General features: G+C 36.4%; 2 protein-coding genes and 1 long non-coding RNA gene across 3 annotated transcripts; 2 read left to right on the forward strand and 1 right to left on the reverse strand.

The window, feature by feature from the left end:
• Positions 1-987: 987 nt before the first annotated feature.
• On the reverse strand, positions 988-11998 carry LOC126866777 (kelch-like protein 10). Its single transcript, XM_050620732.1, has 9 exons — positions 10153-11998; positions 9226-9563; positions 8187-8518; positions 7508-7692; positions 6799-7010; positions 4862-5197; positions 4125-4247; positions 3658-3825; positions 988-3317 (listed from the first exon to the last, which is right to left on the reverse strand). The coding sequence occupies exons 1-9, from the start codon at positions 10377-10379 to the stop codon at positions 3142-3144; spliced, it is 2097 nt and encodes a 698-aa protein (XP_050476689.1). The 5' UTR covers positions 10380-11998; the 3' UTR covers positions 988-3141.
• Positions 7017-9688, forward strand: LOC126866780 (uncharacterized). The gene is made up of 2 exons (XR_007690039.1): positions 7017-7181; positions 9397-9688. It is a non-coding gene; the product is annotated as an uncharacterized LOC126866780 (long non-coding RNA).
• A 157-nt stretch (positions 11999-12155) lies between the features above and the next one.
• LOC126866773 (15-hydroxyprostaglandin dehydrogenase [NAD(+)]-like) lies at positions 12156-24629 on the forward strand. Its single transcript, XM_050620728.1, has 7 exons — positions 12156-12384; positions 17412-17532; positions 18379-18502; positions 18882-18988; positions 19096-19269; positions 19891-20045; positions 21315-24629. The coding sequence occupies exons 2-7, from the start codon at positions 17440-17442 to the stop codon at positions 21427-21429; spliced, it is 768 nt and encodes a 255-aa protein (XP_050476685.1). The 5' UTR covers positions 12156-12384; positions 17412-17439; the 3' UTR covers positions 21430-24629.
• Positions 24630-24681: the final 52 nt, after the last annotated feature.

A 24681-nucleotide genomic window follows, 5' to 3' on the forward strand; every position in this document is an offset into this window, starting at 1 on the left:
TCTAAATGACAAGTGTACAGTTGAACTTAGAAAGGAACCAAATTGATTTGTTACAAGGCAACTTTTCTCTCTTCGCTTCTTCTCCACTCGCGCGACCCCGTTGAATTCTCAGCCGTTGTTCGTCGCACACTCGCACGTATATCCTTTTTCTAATCTCTTTGTAATATCTCGAACGTGTCATCGCACGAACGATCGTTCTTCGACGCGATCTCGTTTCTTGCGTCCTTGCAACGCATCTTTTCGGCGTCGTGTTTTCGATATATCGTGCCACTTCGAATTTCTTCTTCGATCGAAGAAATTCTTCGAGTTTACGCGAGAAGAGAATAAAGAGGTGTGCCACCTGAAGAACGACGAAACACGCGTTCTACTCCGTTTGTCGACCGATAGGAAGAGCGAATGGTTACGAACTCGGCACAAAGCGATAGAAAGATTCGACGAAGCTGAATAGTGCGAAGAGTTCGAATGCGATTCTGGTCGAAGGAATTTTCAGTGCTGTCCTATTGTTTGCTCAATTGTACGTCGTTGTGTCTAATTGTACGTTTAATACGCGTTCTAGTTAATCTCCAATCGATTTTGTACTTTTAACCCACGCCCCCGTAATGTTAAGTTTTTACCGATTTTACCGTTTCTACCACGCAATTTCTTGGCTCGGCCATCGTAAAGATTAACGAAATGGGAAGATATTCAAAGATCATTGGAACTCAGATATGCCTGTTACTAATACGATTTTTAGCTGCCATTATATTCGAGCCATTTTGATACTGGAAGTATCGGAGTCTTTCTTTTTATACGATAAACGTGAAAGCAGATTGAATTTATGTTACGATTCAATACGCTTTCGAAGATTTAAATCTCAGAAAGATAATTAAGTTTTAAAAATAAGTAATAAATTACTTTGGTAAACGTCGTAAAAGAATATTCAGGCATATCTATGTTAATTGATGAGCATAATGGAAGAACAAAGTAAAAATTCATCTTTCTTGATTAGATAGAAGAAAAAAGAAAAGGAAGAGTAATGCTAAACAAATTATTGAAATTCCTTTTCATAGTTACGATGTGAATTCGATAGAATTCGATGATGTAAATCAATGAAAAAATAATTATAAATGCCATGTCGCGTTAATGAAACTTTGCTCCTTAATGGATTAAAAAATTCTCTTTGTCCCCTGTAGGGGCGTTGGTCCTTCACCTTTCGCTGTGGTCGCCGGGTCATCGGTTTTTCATCTTTTTGTATTCGTTTTTTAGCGACGTGATTTCGGCCAAACGCGAACGAAGAATGGGTTCTTTCGAAGCGAAAACGAATCGCGAACGTTCGTTAGAGCAGATTGAGAAAAGAGAGAAGAAATAAAGGAGAATGAAAGAAGTACGCGACTTGGATGGAAAACGGTATTTTCCAGGCGACCGATCGCGATTCTTCTTCTCTGGATATTGCACGATCGTTGGAATCGTTTCGATAGATCTCGTCGCTGTATTCGTTGGACGAGAACAATCGTAAACAGCAGCGTCGTAATCGAAACGATATATTCGAGTGTCGCTGGAATGCGAAACGATCGTCGATCGAATGGTTCACTGCGGAAGGAGGGGAGGTGAATAAAAAACAATAGAGAAAAGAGAGGAGGGTAGAAGGAGATAAAGGGAGGGGAACTAAATCGATGAAGAACGTTTGTAGTTGCGGTAACGCAATGTCAATGAACAAGTAACAACAATGTATACACTATACATAATATATGAATGCATATGAAAAGTGAATAAATCTACGTATACAAAAATGAGATAGATTAATAAAAAAAAAAAAAGATTCAGTGTCTTATTGTCATTTTTGCCGATTCTATAGTTTGATCCTTTTATTCTATATCGTTCCACGTTGTTTTACAATGAATGTTGTCTTTACGTTCTCACCAGAATTACCTGAATTTAAATCATCCTATGGATCTATAGACCGAACATTGAATATTATTTTATAAATTTTTAATTCGTTTAGCAATGTTGTTAGTTGAGTCGCGATGTGATCATCCCATGTCCAATAATGTCGAATCATATCCCTGATAGATTACGGTCGACCTAGCGAATGCAACAACTTGGATATTTCGGTACATTACAACTTTAATTACATTTCATAAAACTGAAACGCTTTGGAATTACGTTACGTGCGTGTAACATGTCGATGATTCTCATATTATTCGTGTTAATCTATAAAAGACAGAAAAATAAAACAGTTCCGTAATTGGTATATTTTTATTCGATTAAAATAACAGATGAAGGCGTATCAGGATCTCGACCAAAAAGAATGTGCTACGTTAAGATACACATGCAGGGACAGGGAAAACGTGCGCATAGAAAAATAACAATTTTGACTAATTATTCAAAAAAAAAAAAAAAAGAAAGGGAAAAAAGGAAAGAAAAGGATTCTGGTAAACGTGTGAAACAACCAGCCATGCAGGTGTATCTTCGTGAGAATCGTATTCTGAACGAGAGAAAAGATATTTAAAGCCGTAATAAAATACATAAATTAGTCGCTATTACGCAAATCGATAAAATCCGTAGGTCCTTGCGGACTGGAAACTCGATAAAAATTTCGCGAGGCGATCTTCTACAAAAAAAAAAAAGAAAAAAGAGCGTAGCAGAAAAAATAATACCCTTTACAAAATAGCGATTTTCGATAAAAATTGGAAGACCTAATCGCAATTAAAACCTGCGTAAACGTTTTACGCGAAAATTTACTTTGTAAAACGAGGTATAAAAAAAAGAGAGGATCAACTTGAAACATTCTAAATACTTACCATGTTCTTTGTTCTAAACGCCTGGTTCTGACTACTAATTTTCTTTTTAATTACTTTACTTCTCTAAATTCATCTTCCGCAAAACATTCACAAATAATTGAGAATCTTGTACCACCATGCATTTACATTCTTATTTCTTTATATTTTGATAGAATGTAAAAAAATGTCATTTATTAATCTATTTTGTGATATAACGTGCATAATTTGTCATTTTTGCACGATTTTCTCCATATCGTTTGCAACAAGATGGTGCGACAAAAATCTCACGTATTCGTGTAACAAACATTCCCCAAACCAAGTATCTCTTTTTTCACGTTTTTAAACTTTAGAAAATCTAATTTGGTGTATAGTGTTCTTTGAATTATCCTAGATAATTGCCGACACTTTCAGCCATCTCGTTCATAGGGCTGACATCCCTTTGAACGTGTTCATCGAAGTTTGCTGTTTCCTCCTCTTCGGTGGGGATGTCCGCGTTCGTTTCTACAGCACCCTCTCCACCCTGGATAGTTTTTTGTTGGTTTTCCGACGAGGCTTGACCTAGAAAAGGTAAATTTCTTCCTATACTACTATTAATTTAATTAATCTTGCGATGTATAACGTATATCAATTTTTCATTTCTTCGTCATCCTATATCGATAATCTTCGTCGTTTCATACCTTAACGCAAAACTTAATAATTTTATAATATTAATATTATCGATGATAAAACGACAACAGACAGATTCACGATCATCCTTCGAAAAAAGTGTATCTGTCTTAAAATATTTTTCAAGTTAATCTAACGAAGTCGACCAACAGAAGTAAGAAGTTAAAGAGATAAAACGAATTGATAAAAGTTTGATTTATTCGAAGGTCAATTAGTGATAAAGATTGATAACCTTGACCAAGATCTCGCGCTTTGCCATGATACGAGTATTCGCGCGCATTGTCAAGGCCAGCGATAACGCACGCACTCAAGGCACTTCGATTCAAATTCATCGGCGACGCGTCGTACCATTCGTTGCTGTCTCCGTCGTAACATTCCGCGTATGCAATCGTCGTGGAACCTTTCAAACAAAAGACATATTCGCATAAAATAGGTAGATCATGTCGGAATTAGATTTTGACGAAAGTAATTCACGAATGCTTAAGACTGCCTAATAATAACGTTACAGGTTCCCTTAACGAGATTTAACAAGAAAGAGAAGTAAATAAATAAAAGACTTTTATTATCAGTATACGATTTTTATAATTTATAGATTAACAATTTTATATATTTTTGAGTGTTCATAAACCTACGCTTTTATATATAATACAACGATAATATTATACAAATTCGAAGAATTATGTATTTGATATAAATTACCGTTGAAACCACCGACGACGAATATCATGTCGTCCAGGATGACCGTGGCGAAATTACTGCGGGGGCTGAACATCTCTGGAACCGCGTGCCAATCCTCCGAATGATTCGGATTGTAACGCTCCCCTGCAAGATCGAGAGGGTCGATATTGTAACAGGAACATTAATTCCTATGCGGCGTCAGATTTCTGCGCAGTGGGTTGCCACTAGACAGCAAATTTCTACCGACTATTCTAAGAATTTAGCAGTTTATCATAAACAGAAATTCTTTAACGAACAAACAGTTGCGAGAATAATATTTCTCGTCTGACGAAGCTACGTAATTCCAACTTTACGTAATAGGGAATCGAACGAGATTTAAACATTTCGTGCATTGAACTTTACGTGGCAGAAAATTTAATGCAATTAAGGAGAATTCGTTCATTGAACGATCTTCCGTAACATCGAGTCGCATGCTTGCTTTGAAGCTTTTACGCGTTTAAAAGAATTTTCATCGGAGGACAAAATCGTTTAAAATGCTTCATGTCGCGTTCGATACTTTACATTGTTACGATCTTGTTAAAAGTATTGCAAATTGTACGATAACAACCCTGTAAAAATATCATTTTCGTTTGAAAGAAACAGATAAAATCAAAAAGATCAAGTGACTGAAGTCGGTGAATAAACTAGTGAAGGATAAACGAGTCGTATGAATTTGAGATAAGTTTAAGATTTCATCGATTAACAATTGATAAGATTACCAGAGCTAAGTCTAATGAAACCGTTGAAGCCACCCAAGGCATAAAGGCTGTCACGAAACGCGACCAAAGACACGCCGGATCGCGGATTGATCATCGGATGGATGTAACTCCATTGATTAGTCTCGACGTCGAACACTTCCGCGGAATTCAGAACTTCGCGACCACTGAAACCGCCTACGATGTAGATCTTGTTCTGTAAGGCTGCTGCGCTCGCGTCCGATCTCTGTCGATGCATCGGTGGTATCATTTCCCATTGGTTCCTTTGCGGTTCGTATCTTTCCCCTGAGCTCATTCTGGTGCGGCCATTGTAACCACCGAGAGCATATATCTTTCCACCTAATGGAGAATGAGTCATATCGTATAGGGTGATTTTAACATTGAAACATTCATCTTATGGTGAATATTGGGGATCGTCAAAATCGATATTACAAAAGGATGGTTTGTAATTGACCAAAGGATCCTTAAGGAAACCCGAAAGCTTTTCATTCGAATTGATTTCTGTTACAAAAATAATAATTGGAAATTAGAGTACGCGTATACGATATAATCGTCAAAATTGATATTACAAAAGGGCGGTTTGCAATTGACCAAAGGATCGTTAAAGAAAGCTTTTCATTCGACTTGATTTCTGTTACAAAAATAATAATTGGAAATTAGAGTACGCGTATACGATATAATCGTCAAAATTGATATTACAAAAGGGCGGTTTGCAATTGACCAAAGGATCCTTAAGGAAACCCGAAAGCTTTTCATTCGAATTGATTTCTATTACAAAAATATTAATTAGAAATTATAGTACTCGTATACGATATAATCGTCAAAATTGACATTACAAAAGGATGGTTTGCAATTGATCAAAGGATCCTTAAGGAAGATCGAAAGCTTTTCATTCGAATTGATTTCTATTACAAAAATAATAATTGGAAATTAGAGTACTCGTATACGATATAATCGTCAAAATTGATATTACAAAAGGGCGGTTTGCAATTGACCGAACGATCGTTAAAGAAAGCTTTTCATTTGATTTGATTTCTGTTACAAAAATATTAATTAGAAATTATAGTACTCGTATACGATATAATCGTCAAAATTGATATTACAAAAAGGTGGTTTGCAATTGACCAAAGGATCCTTAAGGAAGATCGAAAGCTTTTCATTCGAATTGATTTCTGTTACAAAAATAATAATTGGAAATTAGAGTACGCGTATACGATATAATCGTCAAAATTGATATTACAAAAGGGCGGTTTGCAATTGACCAAAGGATCGTTAAAGAAAGCTTTTCATTCGACTTGATTTCTGTTACAAAAATATTAATTAGAAATTATAGTACTCGTATACGATATAATCGTCAAAATTGATATTACAAAAGGGTGGTTTGTAATTGACCAAAGGATCCTTAAGGAAGACCGAAAGCTTTTCATTCGAATTGATTTCTATTACAAAAATAATAATTGGAAATTAGAGTACGCGTATACGATATAATCGCCAAAATTGATATTACAAAAGGGTGGTTTGCAATTGACCAAAGGATCCTTAAGGAAGATCGAAAGCTTTTCATTCGAATTGATTTCTATTACAAAAATAATAATTGGAAATTAGAATACGCGTATACGATATAATCGTCGAAATTGATATTACAAAAGGATGGTTTGCAATTGACCAAAGGATCCTTAAGGAAGACCGAAAGCTTTTTATTCGACTTGATTTCTGTTACAAAAATATTAATTGGAAATTATTGTACGCGTATATGATATAATTAGTAATTAGACTACAGATTTTTATGCAGATACATTTTTTTGTGAGAAAACTGATATTAAAATAGATTCCGTGGAAACGCAACGAAACACGTAAGGAGAAACTTTATGTTCGTGTATCGTACATCGTTGTACAAGGTTCATTGTCCTGAAAAAGTTACGGAAGGGAACGATACCGACCATGAGTGCAAACGCTGACATAACACCTCGCGTGATACATGCAGGCTCGTTCACGCCACTCCCTCGTTACTGGATCGAAGCATCTGACCGTGTTGAAGTGCTGATTACCGTCGAACCCGCCGATCATGTAGATCAAATTGTTCAATGTACACAGGCCGTGATAGGACCTCGGTGTGGCGTCCGTGCTCACTGATAGAAACCATCTGTCAGCTCTGGAGTTCACATTACACGTAGCCTGTGTGAGTCTCGGACCGATCACGATTTTTCGTGCCGCGAAATCGACAACGCGAGGATCGGTTAATTATAAACGTTATAGTTATCTATAAATATCAGAGTAATTGGAATAACCAATCCATATAATATTGAATTTGCAATATTTCGAGGTAATTATTTCCTTCGTCACTTTCCTATACGGCGAAAGGATTGATATTCCGCTTTTTATTTTACTTTATTGCAAGAAAATTCCGTTTATCTAAATTCATGGGAAAACAAATAGTTCGTCGACAGAGATGTATGTTTAAAAACTTGTGTCTCATTAGTCTGTTGTTTTTTTTTTTTATTTATCGAATATCCAAATAAATAGAAGCAGTCGACAGGAATCGACTAAAATTTCAATCAATGAAAATTCTCTTCGACTAAACCTTCGACTAAATGAAGCTCTACCGTAATGAAAAACCGTGTTTTATGGTCTGAGGAGAGTATCAAGCACCTCGTGTCGTAGGTTTCTACGAAATTTGTTGGGGAACCGGCGCTCCATCCGCCGATCGCGAACAAGATTTCATAGGGAATACGGGGCTTGGCCAGGGGATTCTTTAAATCGATTTCGCCACTACCTAGTTTCGCTTCTTGTTCTTTCAGGTACTGATTAGCGGGAGCTAACACTTGTTGGCAGGACTTAAAAGGACGAGAATGTATTTTAGAATTCACGTTCTCGATGGTCGTAATTAATTTGGTTCTTCTTCACTTGTATCGTTTATTTCCTTTATCTTCGTTCGTTTCGTATATTTTCGAACTCTACGTGTGAAGTTTTGCAACATGGAAATAGATTCTTTTCGTATAAAAATTATTTTTTACCACGGGATACAAGTAATGAAAACTCAATTCGCAGTGAAGGTATTGGAAAGAATAGAAACATAAATCTGTGTTACGTATTATACTTAAGTATAGTATAAGATTATATTCAATGGATTTATTTGCGTGAAATTCGTTAAACAAATGAAAGAAAAGAAGAGAAGTGATTATTGGAGCGAAAAGTAAGAAACGATAATTATAGAAATCACTAGCAGAAAAAATAATAAATTCATTGGTTCGGTAAAAAAGGAAGGAGAGGTTCCTGTTTCTTTCGAAGTTTGAACGATCGATCGATCGATCGTACAAAGAACACTCACCTCGTCCTCCTCGATGATCTTCCATGTGAGAACATTGTTCGTAAAGAAGTTGTAGCTCATCAAACCGTAGCGCATACATTTCAAGAGCCTAGGCAAATAGGGTCTCCTTTCATCGACGTTATGCTCGATCCAGGTTTTAACGGCCTCGAAAACTATTTCTTCGTTTTTAACGTTCAATTCGTCGTCGCGTAGAATCGCCTCGAGTTCTTTGCTCGTCAGCTCTTTGAATTCCGGGCTCTCCTGCAGTATCCGCTTAAAGTGATGGCGAATATATTTCCGGCCCTTCTCTTCCAGGTCGCGGCAGAAATAGTGGCGAGCGAATTTGAAGATGCCTACCGGTGAAAATTTCAGTAAATTACCGTGAAACGAGAGAAACGCGTCCCTATTAAAATATTCAATGCGGCAGTTTCCGATGGTAGAAGATGTAAGCACGAAAAATGGTATTAACGATGATTTAACTAGCAAACCGTTAAATTTTTTACGTCCATACGATATCTATTTAATAAAATAGAAGGAAAAATATTTGAGCAAATATTTAAATATTAAATTGAAAATACACGTACGATGGTTAATAGAATAAGATAGAAAATTCTTGTTACATATAACTAGAAATATTTTCAAGAGTTATTCATTTTAAAGCCATAAATTTATATCGAATATAATATGTAAAAAGGTGAATTTACAAACCTTCGTAGGCACGTAGAAACATTTAATGTTTGGGAGCTTATAGAATATTGTTTATTAGACTTCAACTGTTTAGATGGAACACGTAATGAGTAATTTTTTAATTTATACGTCGTCTATTTTTATATAGTATTGTATAGTATTTCCCAATAGAAAACCAAAAACATTTTGGTAAATTTGAGAAAGTCTTAAGAGCAAGAAACTTTAATCAAAGAATATCTGCGTATGCTTCCGCGCATTAAAAAATTCGTTAAAAAATTCTAGAGAAATCGGTATCTTATTTATCGTTTCCTATATTTATCGTCGATTTTATTTTCTATATTATTCCTCGATTAAAATATTTTCGCCTACTAACCCAGACAATTTTCCGGTCGAAGTTCTTGTAAAAGAAACTGACAGCAGATTTGAACAACGCCGAGGACCTCGAACTGGTCAGCCAGTGGCAAAAGCTGCTCGACATTGTCAGCATTTACGTTGCACGTACCGGTGTAAGCATAATCAAGGATCAGACTAAATATTTTTCCAGGAACCGAATCGATCACGACTTCCGTCGTCTCTGTTTTCCCGCCTTTTAGGCTGTTGGTGAAAAGCGCCTTGAAGTAAGGACTGACTGCGGATAAAATGGCGCGATGCACTGGGAAAATGTGGCCCGTGGCACATCGTATTGCACCGTCGCATAATTGCTGGTTTGCTCTGAAATATCGATGCGTATTAATGGAAAAATGAATGGATCAAACATGAAAAGAAATTGCAATCGAAACAATAATATCTTGGTAATTGCTAAAAATTGACGAAAATATATAAATACTTGTGACAAACGTTGACTTTTATTAAGATAGAACTGTGTGTATACTTTTCGTTGCTTTTGTTTTCTAGTTATTTTACTGCCTGTTATCTCATTCGCATCGTATAGATAAAAATAGACGTTTTATAACGTAAACGAAGTAGAACATAGATTTCCAATAAATGTCATCGAACCTACACGTTAGTAAATATCCTAAAGTCGTATCACCTTAATTACAACGATCAACGAACATTACATCAAAGTAGAATATGAAACAAAGCTCGATAATTCCACCATTAAATGGCAAGATCAAACAAAACACCCAACGATCCAGCTTCTAAAATCTCATCCTCGACCGAGCACGATTTACGAGTCGATTCTGCTCGCACTCTCGTCCAACTATACTCTGCATCTGTCTAATCGAAACGTCCCATGACAGAGCACGCGAAAAGAATGGAGAGCACACGCTAAGAGAGGGAAAGCTCGAAGTTGACAAACCTAAGCTCGGACCAGACTACGGGGAATTCAACGAGAGCGTAATTGGATGGCAGGCACATGCATTTCCTTATTTTAGTCGGCTGCTTTCTGACGCACTGCTTCAGCTTGGTAGCGGAAACGGCGGCCCGCGACATTCGGCTGCGTGACAGCTTCCTAAGCTTGATCCTTCCGCGGCTGTCCATCGCCTCGCGGACGAGCCACGCGATCCCCGCGTCGCTGGCCACCATGTGCCCCGACCTTTCCACCGCGTTCCGCGATACCTTCCTCTTCTTCGTCCTCCGCTCTGTATTCGTTATGGTTAGCGATGCGAGCCCCGGCACACCGGAGAGTCGCGGCCATGACAGAGGAACGCCGTCACTTTCAATTGGATGATACTGGCGATCGAGATCGTGATCAGACGTCGATTCTTGCCCAGGTTCACCGTACACCGCGGATTTGCATACAATTTCATATCTGGTGATCGCACGCAAAAGGAGGCGTTCATTGCAATTTTCTCGAATTCCGGATATTTTATAGATGGCAGAGTCTTTGAACAACGTAGACTTTGTCCGAGTCGTGGGACGATCGCGATTGAGAAATTACGACGATAAGTCATAAAGTCATAAATGTTATTTGTCAGATTACGCGTACCACAATATACGTAGTTGAAAACGAAATTGCATATGCACGTGCGTAAGATTGCGATGATAACAGTGGTAAGGTATGGTTAGATCGGATTAGGTTCCATGATCGTACATCTCGAAGGATTTAACCTAACCTAACTTTTCAACCACGATCACCTCAGGCCTCGGACAGAGTGCGTGTTACTCGGGATTTTGCAGGTCAAGGTCATTGGAGTTGAGGTTCCCCCTCGTGCATAGTTTTATGGACAAAGCTGAAACGATGGAATTTATATGGAGAAATATTATTTTATATAATCGCATGTTATTATTTACTCTGCGTAAGTTCTTACGCTTACAAATTTTCCATAAGTGCATAAATATTCGCAGCGTAGTGACAAAGGTTGAAGAACATTTTCGCTCGTATATTTCAAAAGTGTTACAATTAAAAATAATTCGATTTTGCGTTAAAGGGATATGAAAACCGTGAAAGGTGGATTACGAGGGACAGTGAATTTTTCCTCGCAGACGGACCCACGCGAAAGCAGTAAATACAACCGCGAACGATTAATCAACCCCTTGCCATCGTACACGGTGGACAGGAAAACGAGAGGCGTAGCAAAGGAATACAAAATGGGATACAACGCGCGGCTTGATTCCTCTTGCTTCAAAACATTGTATACCAGTTGGCTGTTAGATTCGGCAAAAACTGTTATCGTGTTACGCTGTCCGAATTTAAAGTAGAACATGCGCCCGTTGTGCCGTTGAAAAATCCGAACGATGTGTCCAAGAACAAATCGAATCCCTGCGACGACACTAAGTAAAACCGCAACGTAACAAATTGTTCCTTCCACCAAGCCTGAACGTCGATCTCTCAAACAGCGAAAAATCGGAAAACTCCGTCCTTCTACCCAAAAGCGTAAAAACGCTGGCGCGTCGCACACCTGCTGTTTTAATCGACACACAAAAATAAAATCGCATGCAAAACCGCATGCAAAAACGAACTGAAGCAGCATCCGAAAGATAGTGTCACGTCGTACGTAATCTCGATGAGGTCTGGCGGCAGGGCGGGGTCGTTGCCGATGGAGAAGCGTATCGGGCCAAGGCAGAACGGTATCGTGGCCTCGAAACAAAAAGCCACGGTCGAAGGTTAAGGGCTTGCGAGGGCGAGGGCGCGCTCGCCGTTACCCGCGAAACCATCTCACGCTCACAGCCACCTCTGTCCACATGTACATAGCGAAAGTTAGACAGAGGAAGGCGCACATGCGTGCGTACATGCGTCGCGGTCGTCGTGGAGCGGTGGCTCACGTAAAAGTCACGTGGCACGCGACCGCCGCCAATCAATATCGAGGCACTGTGGGGTGTGTGCGTTCACGGGGAGGCAGTGAAAAGCGACGGAGCAGCCAGTGCGTCCGCGGCCGTCAACCACACCTTGTCGAGGAAAGCAGCTCGCGAGAGACACGCGCGCATCCACGCACACATACATACACAGACACACACACAGACACACAGACACACACACCTCTCGCAAAGCACCCCGTCGTCGTCGTTCGACCGGTCGTTTCGCTTTCGACGCGGTCTGCCTGTTGCGGGACGGCTGATTCGTCGAAGGAAGGATCATCACAAGTGCAAGGTACCTGGGTGGATAGTGCGGGGGAGTTTTTTTTTACGCTTCTCGTTACGGAGGGAAAATAAAAAGGGAGGGATGGAAGCTTCAAAAGGGGTGGATTTGGAAGGAAGAATGCTTGTCACACGGTTCTTGGTGAATCTGTTTCGCTTTGAATTCTGGCTGGTGGATTTCAGGTTTCGATTTCGGGGGTAGAATCGTGGTGGTTTTTTCGTTTTCGATTTCACGAGAATGTTGGGTCTTGCCAGGGGATACCAGGTAGATTTCGAAGCAACGTAAACGAGCCTCGCTTGTTGATCACGATTTTCAGGGTAGAATCGCGATGGTATTCGAAGAAACCACTCTAAAGGTGCTCGGTCCTGATTCTTGGTGAATTTGTTTCGCTTCGAATTCGACGGATTTGGGATTTTGAGATTTCGAAGGTAGAATTGTAGCGGTTTCATTTGGCATTTTATGAGAATTGAGAGGGAATGAAGATTCCACGGGATTTTAGCGAGCTACGAAAAGTTTACAACGTGAAAGATGCAAAAATTTGACGAACGACGATTAGGTATGAAAGGAAGGAGACCGTGTGAAAAGTTTTGAAGTATTTAAAAATCTAGAATTCCCAAAAGAATCGTGCGTTAGAAGTACGAAATTATAAGCGTGTATAAAAATTGAAGAGGATAGATAAGTAGAGACTGCGAAGATAAATCCGCTTAGTGCCGAAAGACGAGTCAAAATTTGAGGGAAATGTCTTCACAGTGAAAGTTTTAAGAGTCATCCCGCGACGTGTTTACGGATAACGAGTTACACGAATATTATTTCGAAGATGTATCACGTTGGTTGATTTTATCTTCTTTGGATAGCGTGAAAAGTATTGCCGAGTTATAATAAATTTACAATTTTAATTTGAAATGCGAAAGTGAACTTGTTTGCTGAAAATTGAAATATTATCTATGTTCTGCGGATACAGATCTTTTTTCTTTCCTTTTATCTTATCTAACGTTGTTAGAATACAAAGATTAATCTTTCTAGTACCTCGTTCATTAAAGCGTTAAATCATCGTTACGCCATAAAATATAGTAGAACAAGTACCTCCATATTTCTTATTACATATCGCGAAAATTACTTAAAACACGTCTTTCTCAAATTATCCAGTTTCGTTTGATTCTCCTACTAAAAACAAATACCAAATACAATTAGATATAACTAGTACTGGATGAATACTATTAAATAAAGAAATATATACGATATATTATAATTTTGTTATGTTTTGACGGGTGATTTTCTTCAATTTTTATTTCTATTCTAAACCTAACAAATTTCTCAAACAACAAAATAGAGCACCGAAAAAGCATCGAAGAAGGTTTTAACTTTTCTCGCATCAACCATTCTGACCGAAAGTCCCATAAAACCAAACTCCATCGACGTCTCTTATTTCACCTCGCCAACAAAGAAATTTCAGTGTCACAGTATCCTTAAAAAATAGAAGAATATTCGAGGCTACTGTCTCGGGACCACTCGATGTCCGTGAACTGGATTCTTTGCCATTCTTTGCCATTCGACGGGAAATTTTGTCCCCAGAGGACCGCTTGTCTTCTCCGAGAAAAGAACACGGACTAAGAACGTAAAAAAAGAAAGACCAAGGAATACCAATCGTACAATGGCTCGCGATAATATTTCAACACTGATCGCTTTATCAGAAACATTCGTACAAATATATAACATCTGAACACAGAAAAGAGAGCGTTGAACGAAAAAAACTGTACGCTACGTTTCCCACTTATTTTCACACGTAAAATAATCTCCCGTCTATTGCTGTCTGATCGAGATTAGACAAATTCACGTATGCCTGATAAATTTCCAAATTGAATTTCCTCGGGAACCAAGCCTCCAATATAGTTTCACTATTCTTGCTTTTCGTCTTATTATTTCGTGCTATAGAATCCCTCTGATCTGAACGGTATCGCGAATTTCCAGGACCATTTCGATGTATCTGCAACGATTTGGAATCGTGCAACTACTTACGGACAATAATGTACATGCACTATGGATGAAAAGACGGTAGGAACACGGAGGGCTTAATGGTGGTCGAGTGTTTTCGAGGAGGCAGCGTAGGTGAAAGTGGAGAAGAGGTGCGTGGTAAACCGTGACGGGCGGCGGTTCTCCAGCCGGATATCGAGCGATCGAGCTCGTCGTGAATTTTTTAGATCGGCCCTTTTTGATGCTCTCTGGCCGGAACGTGTTCGTAGGTTTATCTACGGCTGCCAGACACACGAGCTGCCTCGTACCTCGTGTCACGTCGTCTGCAATATTAAACGAAGCTGCGTGATGCTGTTTCACTGTCGCGAGAGGCTTGAATCAGACAGTATGGGGGCGCGTTTGAAATCCTCTACTTTGCCCGCGTGAAATTCCTCTTGCTGCACGTTCTCTCTCTCTCTCTTTCTCTCTCTCTCTTTCTCTCTCGTTCTGTTTTCACAACTCGCTGCTGGTATCTTCTGCTCTGCGTGTTTATTTTGTGTTACACGTTTTCTTGCGCCCTTTGTTCTTCCTTTTATTTGACGCGTGGTAGAAAGTCAGGTGGAGGTTTCGAGAGAACGCGGTGAATTTTTTATTTCACGATCCCGGGTCGCGGTTTGCGAGAGAAAGTTTCCTCGACTTTCATATTGCATGTAGGTATTTGATAGTTTATTCTTCCTCGAGATCGTTGGTATTCGTATTCTTCTTTTCGAAATTTGTGTTTGTTGGTTTTATCGCAATTGATTTTATGAATTGCATTTGATACGAAATGGAAAATTTTGGAAGGTTTGTAGTTTGCTTTATATCTAATACGTGATATTTTCTCAACATTGAAACAGTCTGATTTTCCATACAGGGAAATGTATAAAATATCTTAAGCGATACAGCTGCTTATCGTAATATATTATGGTTGAGACAGATTTCTAATTCGGTTCTTTAATTATTAATTTCTTTATTCGTGTTTATAAATATATATGAAATTGCATGAACATTTTAAGTCCCTTTCTATTTAGTTATTTATAAACGCAAATCCCTTTTTTATAAACACTTTTGTATTACAGCAGGTGATAGAGAACGAGCTGCATCGTTTTTGTGTGTTTTTACGATGTCTAAAAGACGAATTTTCGTGTTTCGTGACCATAACAGAGCTTTGCCTGGCCAAACTATAGTTAACAGAATGTATTCCCATTATGTAAATTACTGAAAGAAGATAAAATCTATGATTCACGGGGAACAGTAGAATAATCACATTTCAACCATGCTAAGTTTCCAGTATTTAAAAGAATCGTTAAAACTACCACCGTTTTACCGAATTTACCATATATTTCCAATCTCCAATTCGAAGCTTAGATAGATAATAAACGCTATTATACACACTAAATAAACACTATTATATTGTGTGTTACAGTTATCTAAAAATTGTAAAGCTAGCATGTTTAAAAATTTCCAGTCAGTATCCAACATACCCAATATCCAATATTAATTAAAAGTTTTTAGATATCACTGTTGAAATGTATAGTAAAAACTTATATTCGCTAATTTCTTACTTCTACCGTTACAAATACGTTTCAATGATTTTATATCACTTTCCTATTAAAATATGCCTGCGAGACTCGAAATTGCCACATAAGTAAAAATTTTAACAATCTAAGATACAAAGTCGCATTTTCCAATTCCCTAAAATATCATCCGTTAAATTTCCCAATCGAAAATATTAACAATTTAAAAACGATTTAAAATGATCAAATCCTGTTACTATTAAAATATAAAGCCCTAAAAATTATCACGGTTCAAGTCAGTCTATTGCTATTTTCCATGAAATAGTATCTTCCCTTTGTTGTTGTGAAAAATACGTTTTCGAATCGCGGGAAAGTATCGCAACAAAGCGACAACCCAATTAACAATAAAAGTAAAAAGATGATACTCTGACAACTGAACTATACAAATACAAATTTTCAAAATCTTCGCGTACACTACTACGATTGTTAGCCCATTTAAAAAAAATTCAGATTTCAAGTTTCTCCATTAAGAATAAATGCTGTAAATGCTGTATGTATTCATTTTTTGAAATACTTAAAATTGCTTAAAAAACTGAAATTACACGACTGTTCATTTCGAACGATGTAGTTTCTCATGAATTTCTCAGTTCATAGTTGATAGACATAGCATGGCGGGAGTCTGGCAGTCGGAGCGTGTGGTAAACGACTCGTTCGAAGCAGATTCAGTGAGTCAGGCGCCTTTATTTCCGAACGAGCATCCCCATCGTCGGGAAGTCGAGTACGAAATGGTTATAACGAGACGGTAAAATTCGATTTCACCCGTGTGGCCGATCACACGTCGCGGCAGACCAGAAGTCGTTTGCACGTGCTTTTCAAAACGGATTCAAGATGAAACCGACGCGTCGGATTGACTTCAGCCTTTTCAAATTGATTCCTTTGAAACTGGTTTGCAAAATGTTAAATTTTTTAGAAAGTTAGAAGCGTTCTTCGATAGTTGACGCACAGTAATACGTAAAAGTATTTGAACGATTTGTACAGTTTATAGAAATCCTTTATGTAAAGTTAATTGGCATTGTAACAAGATTATCGCTGTTATGTCGATGCATACGATTTTAGTATTTCATACAAATTTTATAAATTCTAAGGAGACAATAGCTATGTATAAAAAATGTGTAAAAAGTTCTGAAAAAACACATTGTCTGAAAATTTGTCGTATTTACCTTACATTTCGCTGTGAACGTTTCGAACAACATGTTACGTGTTAGAATTTTGATCTCTATCGATTGAAAAAAATTACTATTGATCCATGTAAATGTTTTTGTTTAGGTAATGAGGTGTATTGAAACTTCTCTCGATAAAATACATTTTGTCAAATAAAACGGTATACAATTTTCTACATGATAATTATTACTGTCAATTTATATTCGCTATCGTTAAACAACTAGTGTAAATATTTCTCAAATAATTTCTGAAAGAACGAAACGTTTATTTCTATTCAAGAACGATATAGGTATCGTGTTTTTTCATTTACAGACGGATAATTGACAAGGGCCTGTAGAAGATGGACGTAAAAGGGCGAGTTGCCCTGGTGACGGGCGCCGCTTCCGGTATCGGTAAATCTTGCGCCGTGGAATTATTAAACGAAGGCGCGATGGTGAGTAAAAAAAAAAAAAAAAAAGAGAAAAAGGAAAATATTCAATGTAAAACTAACGCGAGAGAAAAATTTCCATAGCTTCCGTTTAATTTAAAAAGTTACCGTGTTTGATATCTACGAAACAGTTTCTTGCAAGCTTTTATTAAATTTCATAAATAACGAAAGTATGTAATTTTGTCTATTTATTTAAACAAATTTTAAATTCCTCTTCCGATTTTATTTATCCGAGCTACCTTAAAATATATCACGACTTTTCCGAAATACGATTCAAACATATAAAATGCACTTCGTAATCCCAAAATGAAAAATTTTTAAACAGCAAAAAAAAAAAAAAAGAAAAAAAAAGAAAGAAAAGGAGAAACGAGATGATACGAAATGAAAGTATCGAGAAAGAAGCTTCGTATTTTCAGTCGTGATAGCGTGAAGTAGCAATGAAATTTTTACAGTGCTGTTTTCATTAAGGGAAGTAGCGATATGGGTTTACCCCATAGCACGTAGTAGCTATAAAAAATTCGTATTAATAGAGGGCTAAGGGGAACCAACAGAGTTTATACTTATATTTCGCGAAACCTCCTTAAGGATGTAACCTTGACTTAGTATGTATACCGTTCCATGAATGTTTCGACGCCTTATGCTAAAAATTATCTCGCGTATATTTAGATCGCTCTCCAGTGAAGTTTTATCTTGGCTTCTGACCGACTTCTACGGAATAGTAATACGTCATGTTACTGGCAATAATGTCTCGTTTTATCACGCATTAAATAAAACATTATTAAATTATTAAATAAACATTATTAAATAAAATTCTATTCTATTCTAATAGATATTACATTTTTCTATATATAGGTGTCTATATGCGATATAAACTCAGAAGAGGGTGAAAAATTAGCAGAAACTCTGTCTACGGAACATGGGAAAGACCGTGTGATCTTCTGTCAATGCGACGTCACAGACTATTCGCAATTCGAGGGTAAATATTTTCCTATTACAATATTAATTGAAATTTTCAGAGTATAATGCGAAAAATCTATCTGATTTATCGATTATTAAAGTGGAAATCGTACGTTCATTTTCTACCTATCAACACGCGTGTAACTTATTTATAGAAATATAATTATACTCTAATGATCCAGGTTCCATTTATACTGAATAAAATTAAACTCTGTAAAATTTGACAATATATTCAATATTCATAATGCAAAGTATAATCTTAAACATTCAATCTACATACACACGCGTGCACTTGATTTATTATACTTGATTAATTTCAATCTACAGAAATCCATCGCGATTAAATTTACATAGTTATTTAATTTACGTCAGAGTAACGTACTAATCTTAATTCGCAGAATCGTTTCAAACAACGTTCGCGACGTTCGGCCACATCGATATCGTTGTTAATAACGCTGGAATAATGAACGATCGATTTTGGGAACTGGAAGTGGACATTAACGTTGTGAGTATTTAATATTCGACACCTTCCTAAACTTTCTCGACGCTCTTTCCTTTTCCTCCTGATTTTTCTGTTTTATCTGCACGAGGTCTTTGTTGAAATTATTGCAGAATGGCGTGATCCGCGGAACTTTGCTCGCTCAGCGATTTATGGGAACGGACAGGGGTGGCCAGGGTGGAATAGTGGTTAATATTGGAAGCAACGTCAGCATCAACCCTTATGCGAGTGTTCCAATTTACTCTGCCACCAAGGCGGCAATCGTCAACTTCACCAGAGCGTTTGGGGTAAATTAACTTTGACGATGATTAATAATAAAATTGCATTCGTAGTTTACGCGTTAAATAGATCATGAGCTAAGAAGACAATCGTAGAAAGTTATTATGGAAAAATACGAGAGATAAATAATGTTCTAGTAACATGTAGTTTATATTTATAGATACGTACTTATCTCTACATATGCATGTGCATTACACGAGATTCCCTCGAGAGACATTACGTTTGTTTAATTTAGGACACTTCTGTACGCGAATGTCATAAATTACATTGTATCCAATTTATCAAAAAGCATAGAATCATACATATACATGTATATCGTATTTATTTTACAATTCAGGACTTCCTTCTTTTTTTACGCGAACATCATGATTCATTTTTATCTAAATCTATAAAGTTTGATGTCACAGGGATAAAAATCGATCGATGTATTTATGTTCTTATTTTACGATACCTTTCGATCAATTCAAATCCTTTTTTACAGAAAGTTTCAAGCAAAATCTCCGAGATACTTGTTCAAAAATATCCAGTATATATAGATTTTCCGTATAAAAATCGTCATTTATCTTTGATCTAACTTACAAGATTGGAAATCGTGGGAATCAGTTTGATATTGTTGTCGTTTGCCATAGCACCAATACCACGTGGACTTAACCGGCGTGAAGGTGATGGCATTATGCCCAAGCGCGACAGATAGCAAATTATTAGGAGATGTCAGTAAACAATTGCTCTGGCCTCGATACGTAGACGCTTGGCTTCGTGACGTCGCCAGTTCAGTTCCTCAAAGGTAATAATACTTCCAATCATGATAATGGAATATTTTATAATTCACACTCTTTATCAAATAGAATGATAACGTTAGGATAATATTAGCATTAAGATATTACACAATCTCCTTATAGCTTCTTATATCATCATCTAGCTTTTAATTGTCAAGTTATTTAGTTTAAAATCTCTAATCAAACATTAGATTAAATTCATTAAATCGCAAACAATTCTTAATTTGTTTTTATTGTGTATTTATTCTGTGCTTAATATTCTGTATTACGATATGTCCCTGTATCTATGGATGTTACAGTATAGCGGAAAAGTGAAATTACGCGGAAATGGCTGTTACAGTTTTATAAATACATATACGATCGATGTTATACACAAACTCTTATTATTTGACTATAGTTGTCGTTAAACTATTAATAACTAATAACAAATTATTTCCTCCATTTTCTTATTAATTCGTTTATCCCTTTGAACAGCGTTCTATGCTATTACAAACGCTGGTAGTTGGCTGAAACATAACATTTTTAAAATCTCGATTGTAAAAGCAGCACAGATTTCCTCTGTAGCGCTGCTTTATCCCACAATTTCAATGGAATATTTCAACAAGCTTCCGAATGTAAAATATAATAGTAACGGTTAATTTTCAGATTTCGTTTTACTCTAACGTTTATAGGATACTGCCGCGTCTTTGTTGTTTTATATTTTCGACAGAAGTCATGTTACCATTCTGCATTCTGTCAATTATTGGAATAATTAAAATATTTATGGACCGATGCAATTTTAAGAATAAAAAGAAATATCGTTTTTATCGTTTAGAAAAGATAAAAGGTAGCCTTAGCTAGCCAGATTTAATGAACTAAAGAAATTATTTCTAGGGATAGCAGATATTAAAATATTTATTAAAATGCTTATACATCTGTTGTCTTACATACGCGAACTTAATTTTATACACGGCAACAAAAGTTTACTCGTGACTAGTCAAAAATAAATATGTTGAGATATTTACAGCTATTCAATGAATAATTTCATATTCACCTCGAAAGATCGTTAACAGACTGTAGATTTTTATCACGTTCCATATCTTTATACAACAGAACTGAATAAGAATTCTCTGTGTAGAAATTTGTTGAACCTACAAATAGTTATAGCGGATATTTTATTTTGAATATTTTACACGTGAATATATATATATATATATATATATATATATATATATATATATATTGACAAACCTTAAACAAAAATTATAAAATTCACTAAACGATCTAATATGTTGCAGATCAGAACACGTAGCTAAAGCGCTGATCCAGATCCTAAACACAGGCAAAAGTGGAAGCGTCTGGCTGGTGGAGAAGGACCAACCTCCTCACGAGATCACATTCCCGAAAAACTAAGATCCTAACTGTCATGATTCGCGTGAATTTACTCGCTTGAATTCAAATAGCTGTGCCGTACCACATACAAAACCTCTCATCGTCTCTCATCATCGCTACGAAAAAGAAAAGGAAAACCAAATATTCCAGAATATTTCTGGTATCCACAAGCTAAAATTTATTTGCAATTCAAATTTTACGGGAAATTCGAGTTAACGACCTAAGGATCGATCATCGAGGAAGCGTGAAATGCTACGCGGGATGAAGAACACGCGTTTAGGTGTAAGGATGCATCAGTTGTATTGCCAAAGATTACGGAAGGCAATTAGTACGATGAGAATGTTTCTTTGTACGTTGTTATCCGTTCGTGTTAGATTTAGAAGGAATAACGTTCGTTTTAATTATAATATGATAATTTAACGGGATTTTCTCGAGTGTCCGTTCCTATTTTCCTTCGAGAGTGTACTCGATGGGAATTCACAGGAAATTCTTCGATAATGGCACGTCACAATGTTAATCGAGGGAGGCAAATGATAATCTATAAATCGAGAAGTCACGCACTGCTGTAAGTTTCTCATTAACGCGTTTATCGCCACGTTATTTATACACGTTACATAGAAATCGAGGACCTTCGATGTTACCTTGTGTTCATTCGTTACAACAATCACGTGATTGAAAAGTAACGATGTGAGCATTTTAAGAAAAACAAGTTTATACATTTTATACGAATCGTTCTTTCTATAACGGTACGTGAAAAGGGAGAATACTCCCAATTGTGTCGTCGAGTGACACATTTGACATTTATCATTTTCGTTTCACGTTCATTTCAGACGAATGACGTAACTAGAGAAACGTCAACTGTTTGAGAAAATCGATTTAAAACACAAGATTATTAATTATTCAATCGTTTAACGATGAAAAACTTCGCTTCCTTTCATCACTTAATTGATAGTTCTCAGATTTTTATAGTTTTTATGAATTGGGACAGTTCTACTTTAAATTGTGACACTATCGTTGGATGGTATAATTTAATTGAATAATCGTGGCACGTCTATCCTAGTGAGTAGTTCGCTTTTCGAAACAATTTTTACGAATACCTGAAAATTAATGGTTCTAACAAGCTGATAGCAAATTCAACAAAAATTGTTAATTGCAATGAAAACTTTAAATTATGTACCTCCCTAACTTCTTTAGGCATTAGAAGTCTGCTATTTCTAAAAATCTAAACAATCACGTGATATAAAAATGAAACCAAAATTGTATATCTAACAGGTGAAACTAACATTTTTCACTTTATCTTCGAATGAACTGTCAGCTCGAACTGCCTTGGCGATCAACGCGTTAAATGTTAAATGTCGAGAAAAAATTAAATATACGCTGTGAATCGAAAGTTGGTCGAACGAACAACGTTTTCGATGAAAATGAAAAATCAGAATCACCATATTGGATTTTATATTGTTTAACAATTGCCATGTGTTCCCTATAAGACTCGATACTTTGTAAAATATATCCTCAACACTCTTTACTTATACATATTTGTTATACTGCGCGACTCTGCACAACAGGTTTCTAACCATTTTTCATAAACAATTGTAAAATCAAAGGACTTTGCTTAGATAGTCATGTACAATGGTTGGCTGTAATATTTAAAGAGGTGTACGATGAATTTTATCGCACCTTCCCTAAGCCCTTTGAAGAAACCTGTCTCCGATCTTTTAATAATAGATACACAAGCCGATTAGATATTTTACTGGTGGAGGTTTCAGACTAAACTTTGTTCGATATTTTTTGAATAGTAAAATAAGTAAAATTTCATGTTATCGACGATTATTATCATTAATCAATTTTTCCCGGAATGTAACACCTTTCGTGTAAAGATACGTAACATAATCTGCGCCATTTAAAAAAAAAAAAAAAAAAATCGAACAAGGTTTTGATCTTTGGACTTGAAAAATTTTCAATGTTCAAAATGTACAAGCGTTTTTTAAGTTAGGCTTATAGTAACGTAATAAGGCAAGAAAAAGCGATAAAACGACTCGAACTAAATAATAATAATGATAATATTAATAATAATAATAATAATAATTAACCGTTTAAAATTAAAATAAATGAATTTACCTCAAACACACTAAACTGTCCAATTTGTAACTTGGATGCAAGCAATCGTATAATGTACTAACAGTAAGAGCGAATATCAATAGAAATGAATGGTAGTTGTCAAGATCGAATAACATTTTAAATTTTCTACTACTCCGTTCTAATTGCTCGATCACAATAAATTACGTATCAAAGTGTCTGCAAACGGACGTGACTCGATATGTCCCAGTCCAGTACGTTAATACGATATTGATAAATGTATACTGAGAACGTTGAGAAACTGAACAAAATTCATTCCATCCATAAGTTAACGATTTTCTACATTTATAAAATAAAATCGATAATCGCGTAAGATCGAGTCCCTCGTTTGCGACTACTTTATGCAAACTTTCGACTGAACCGATCGAGAGGATAGATTTATTATGACGAAAGAAACCGATTCAAACGATTTGTCCAAGAACAGAACGATCAATCGTGCGTGTAATATTTTATACAAATTCGTAAACACGGGGACGACCAATGTAAAAGAAGAAACGAAGAAACTTAGGTTTAGATGCAGTGAAATCGAGGCCTAAACTCGACGTCTTCGACGAAAAATCATAATTATTATACATTCTAATCGTCCATTCTTCCATCGAACATCCTCAACATCTCTCTTGTCCCGATTACATTTTCTTCGGAACGATTATACTCTCTTGAAAATTGAAAATCTATCCCTCGTCTATCTCTAATCAAATTAAGAATCTGTCCCCACCATCGTACTTAGCGATTAATATTATATTCATATTATTTTTTACTACGATGTTCTCCGTTATGTGAAAAATTCTTGAAATTTTTGATAATAAAAAGCAATACAATAGCTGGTAAATTTTTGAAAGATTATAATCGTTATATAAATTATTATTATTACACGATTATTACGTATAATCTGAGATCAAGAACAAGAAGCGGATCTACAGGATCTAAAATCGAAGATCAGCCGCACCTTTAAATATAACATCGCACGATCTTTATCGACACGACAGTTTGATCGATAGCTAGTGGAAATTGTTATAATTTGCTGGAAATGTATGTTGCAAGCCTAGCCAATAAAATGCATAGCTTTTTTTTACAAAACAACTCAATTATAGTATCAGCATTAGAGTAATTTAAATACCTTAAAGTTATTAAGTCGTA

This window comes from Bombus huntii, chromosome 6 (genome assembly GCF_024542735.1).
Source record: "Bombus huntii isolate Logan2020A chromosome 6, iyBomHunt1.1, whole genome shotgun sequence".
Classification (NCBI taxonomy): Eukaryota; Metazoa; Arthropoda; class Insecta; order Hymenoptera; family Apidae; genus Bombus; species Bombus huntii.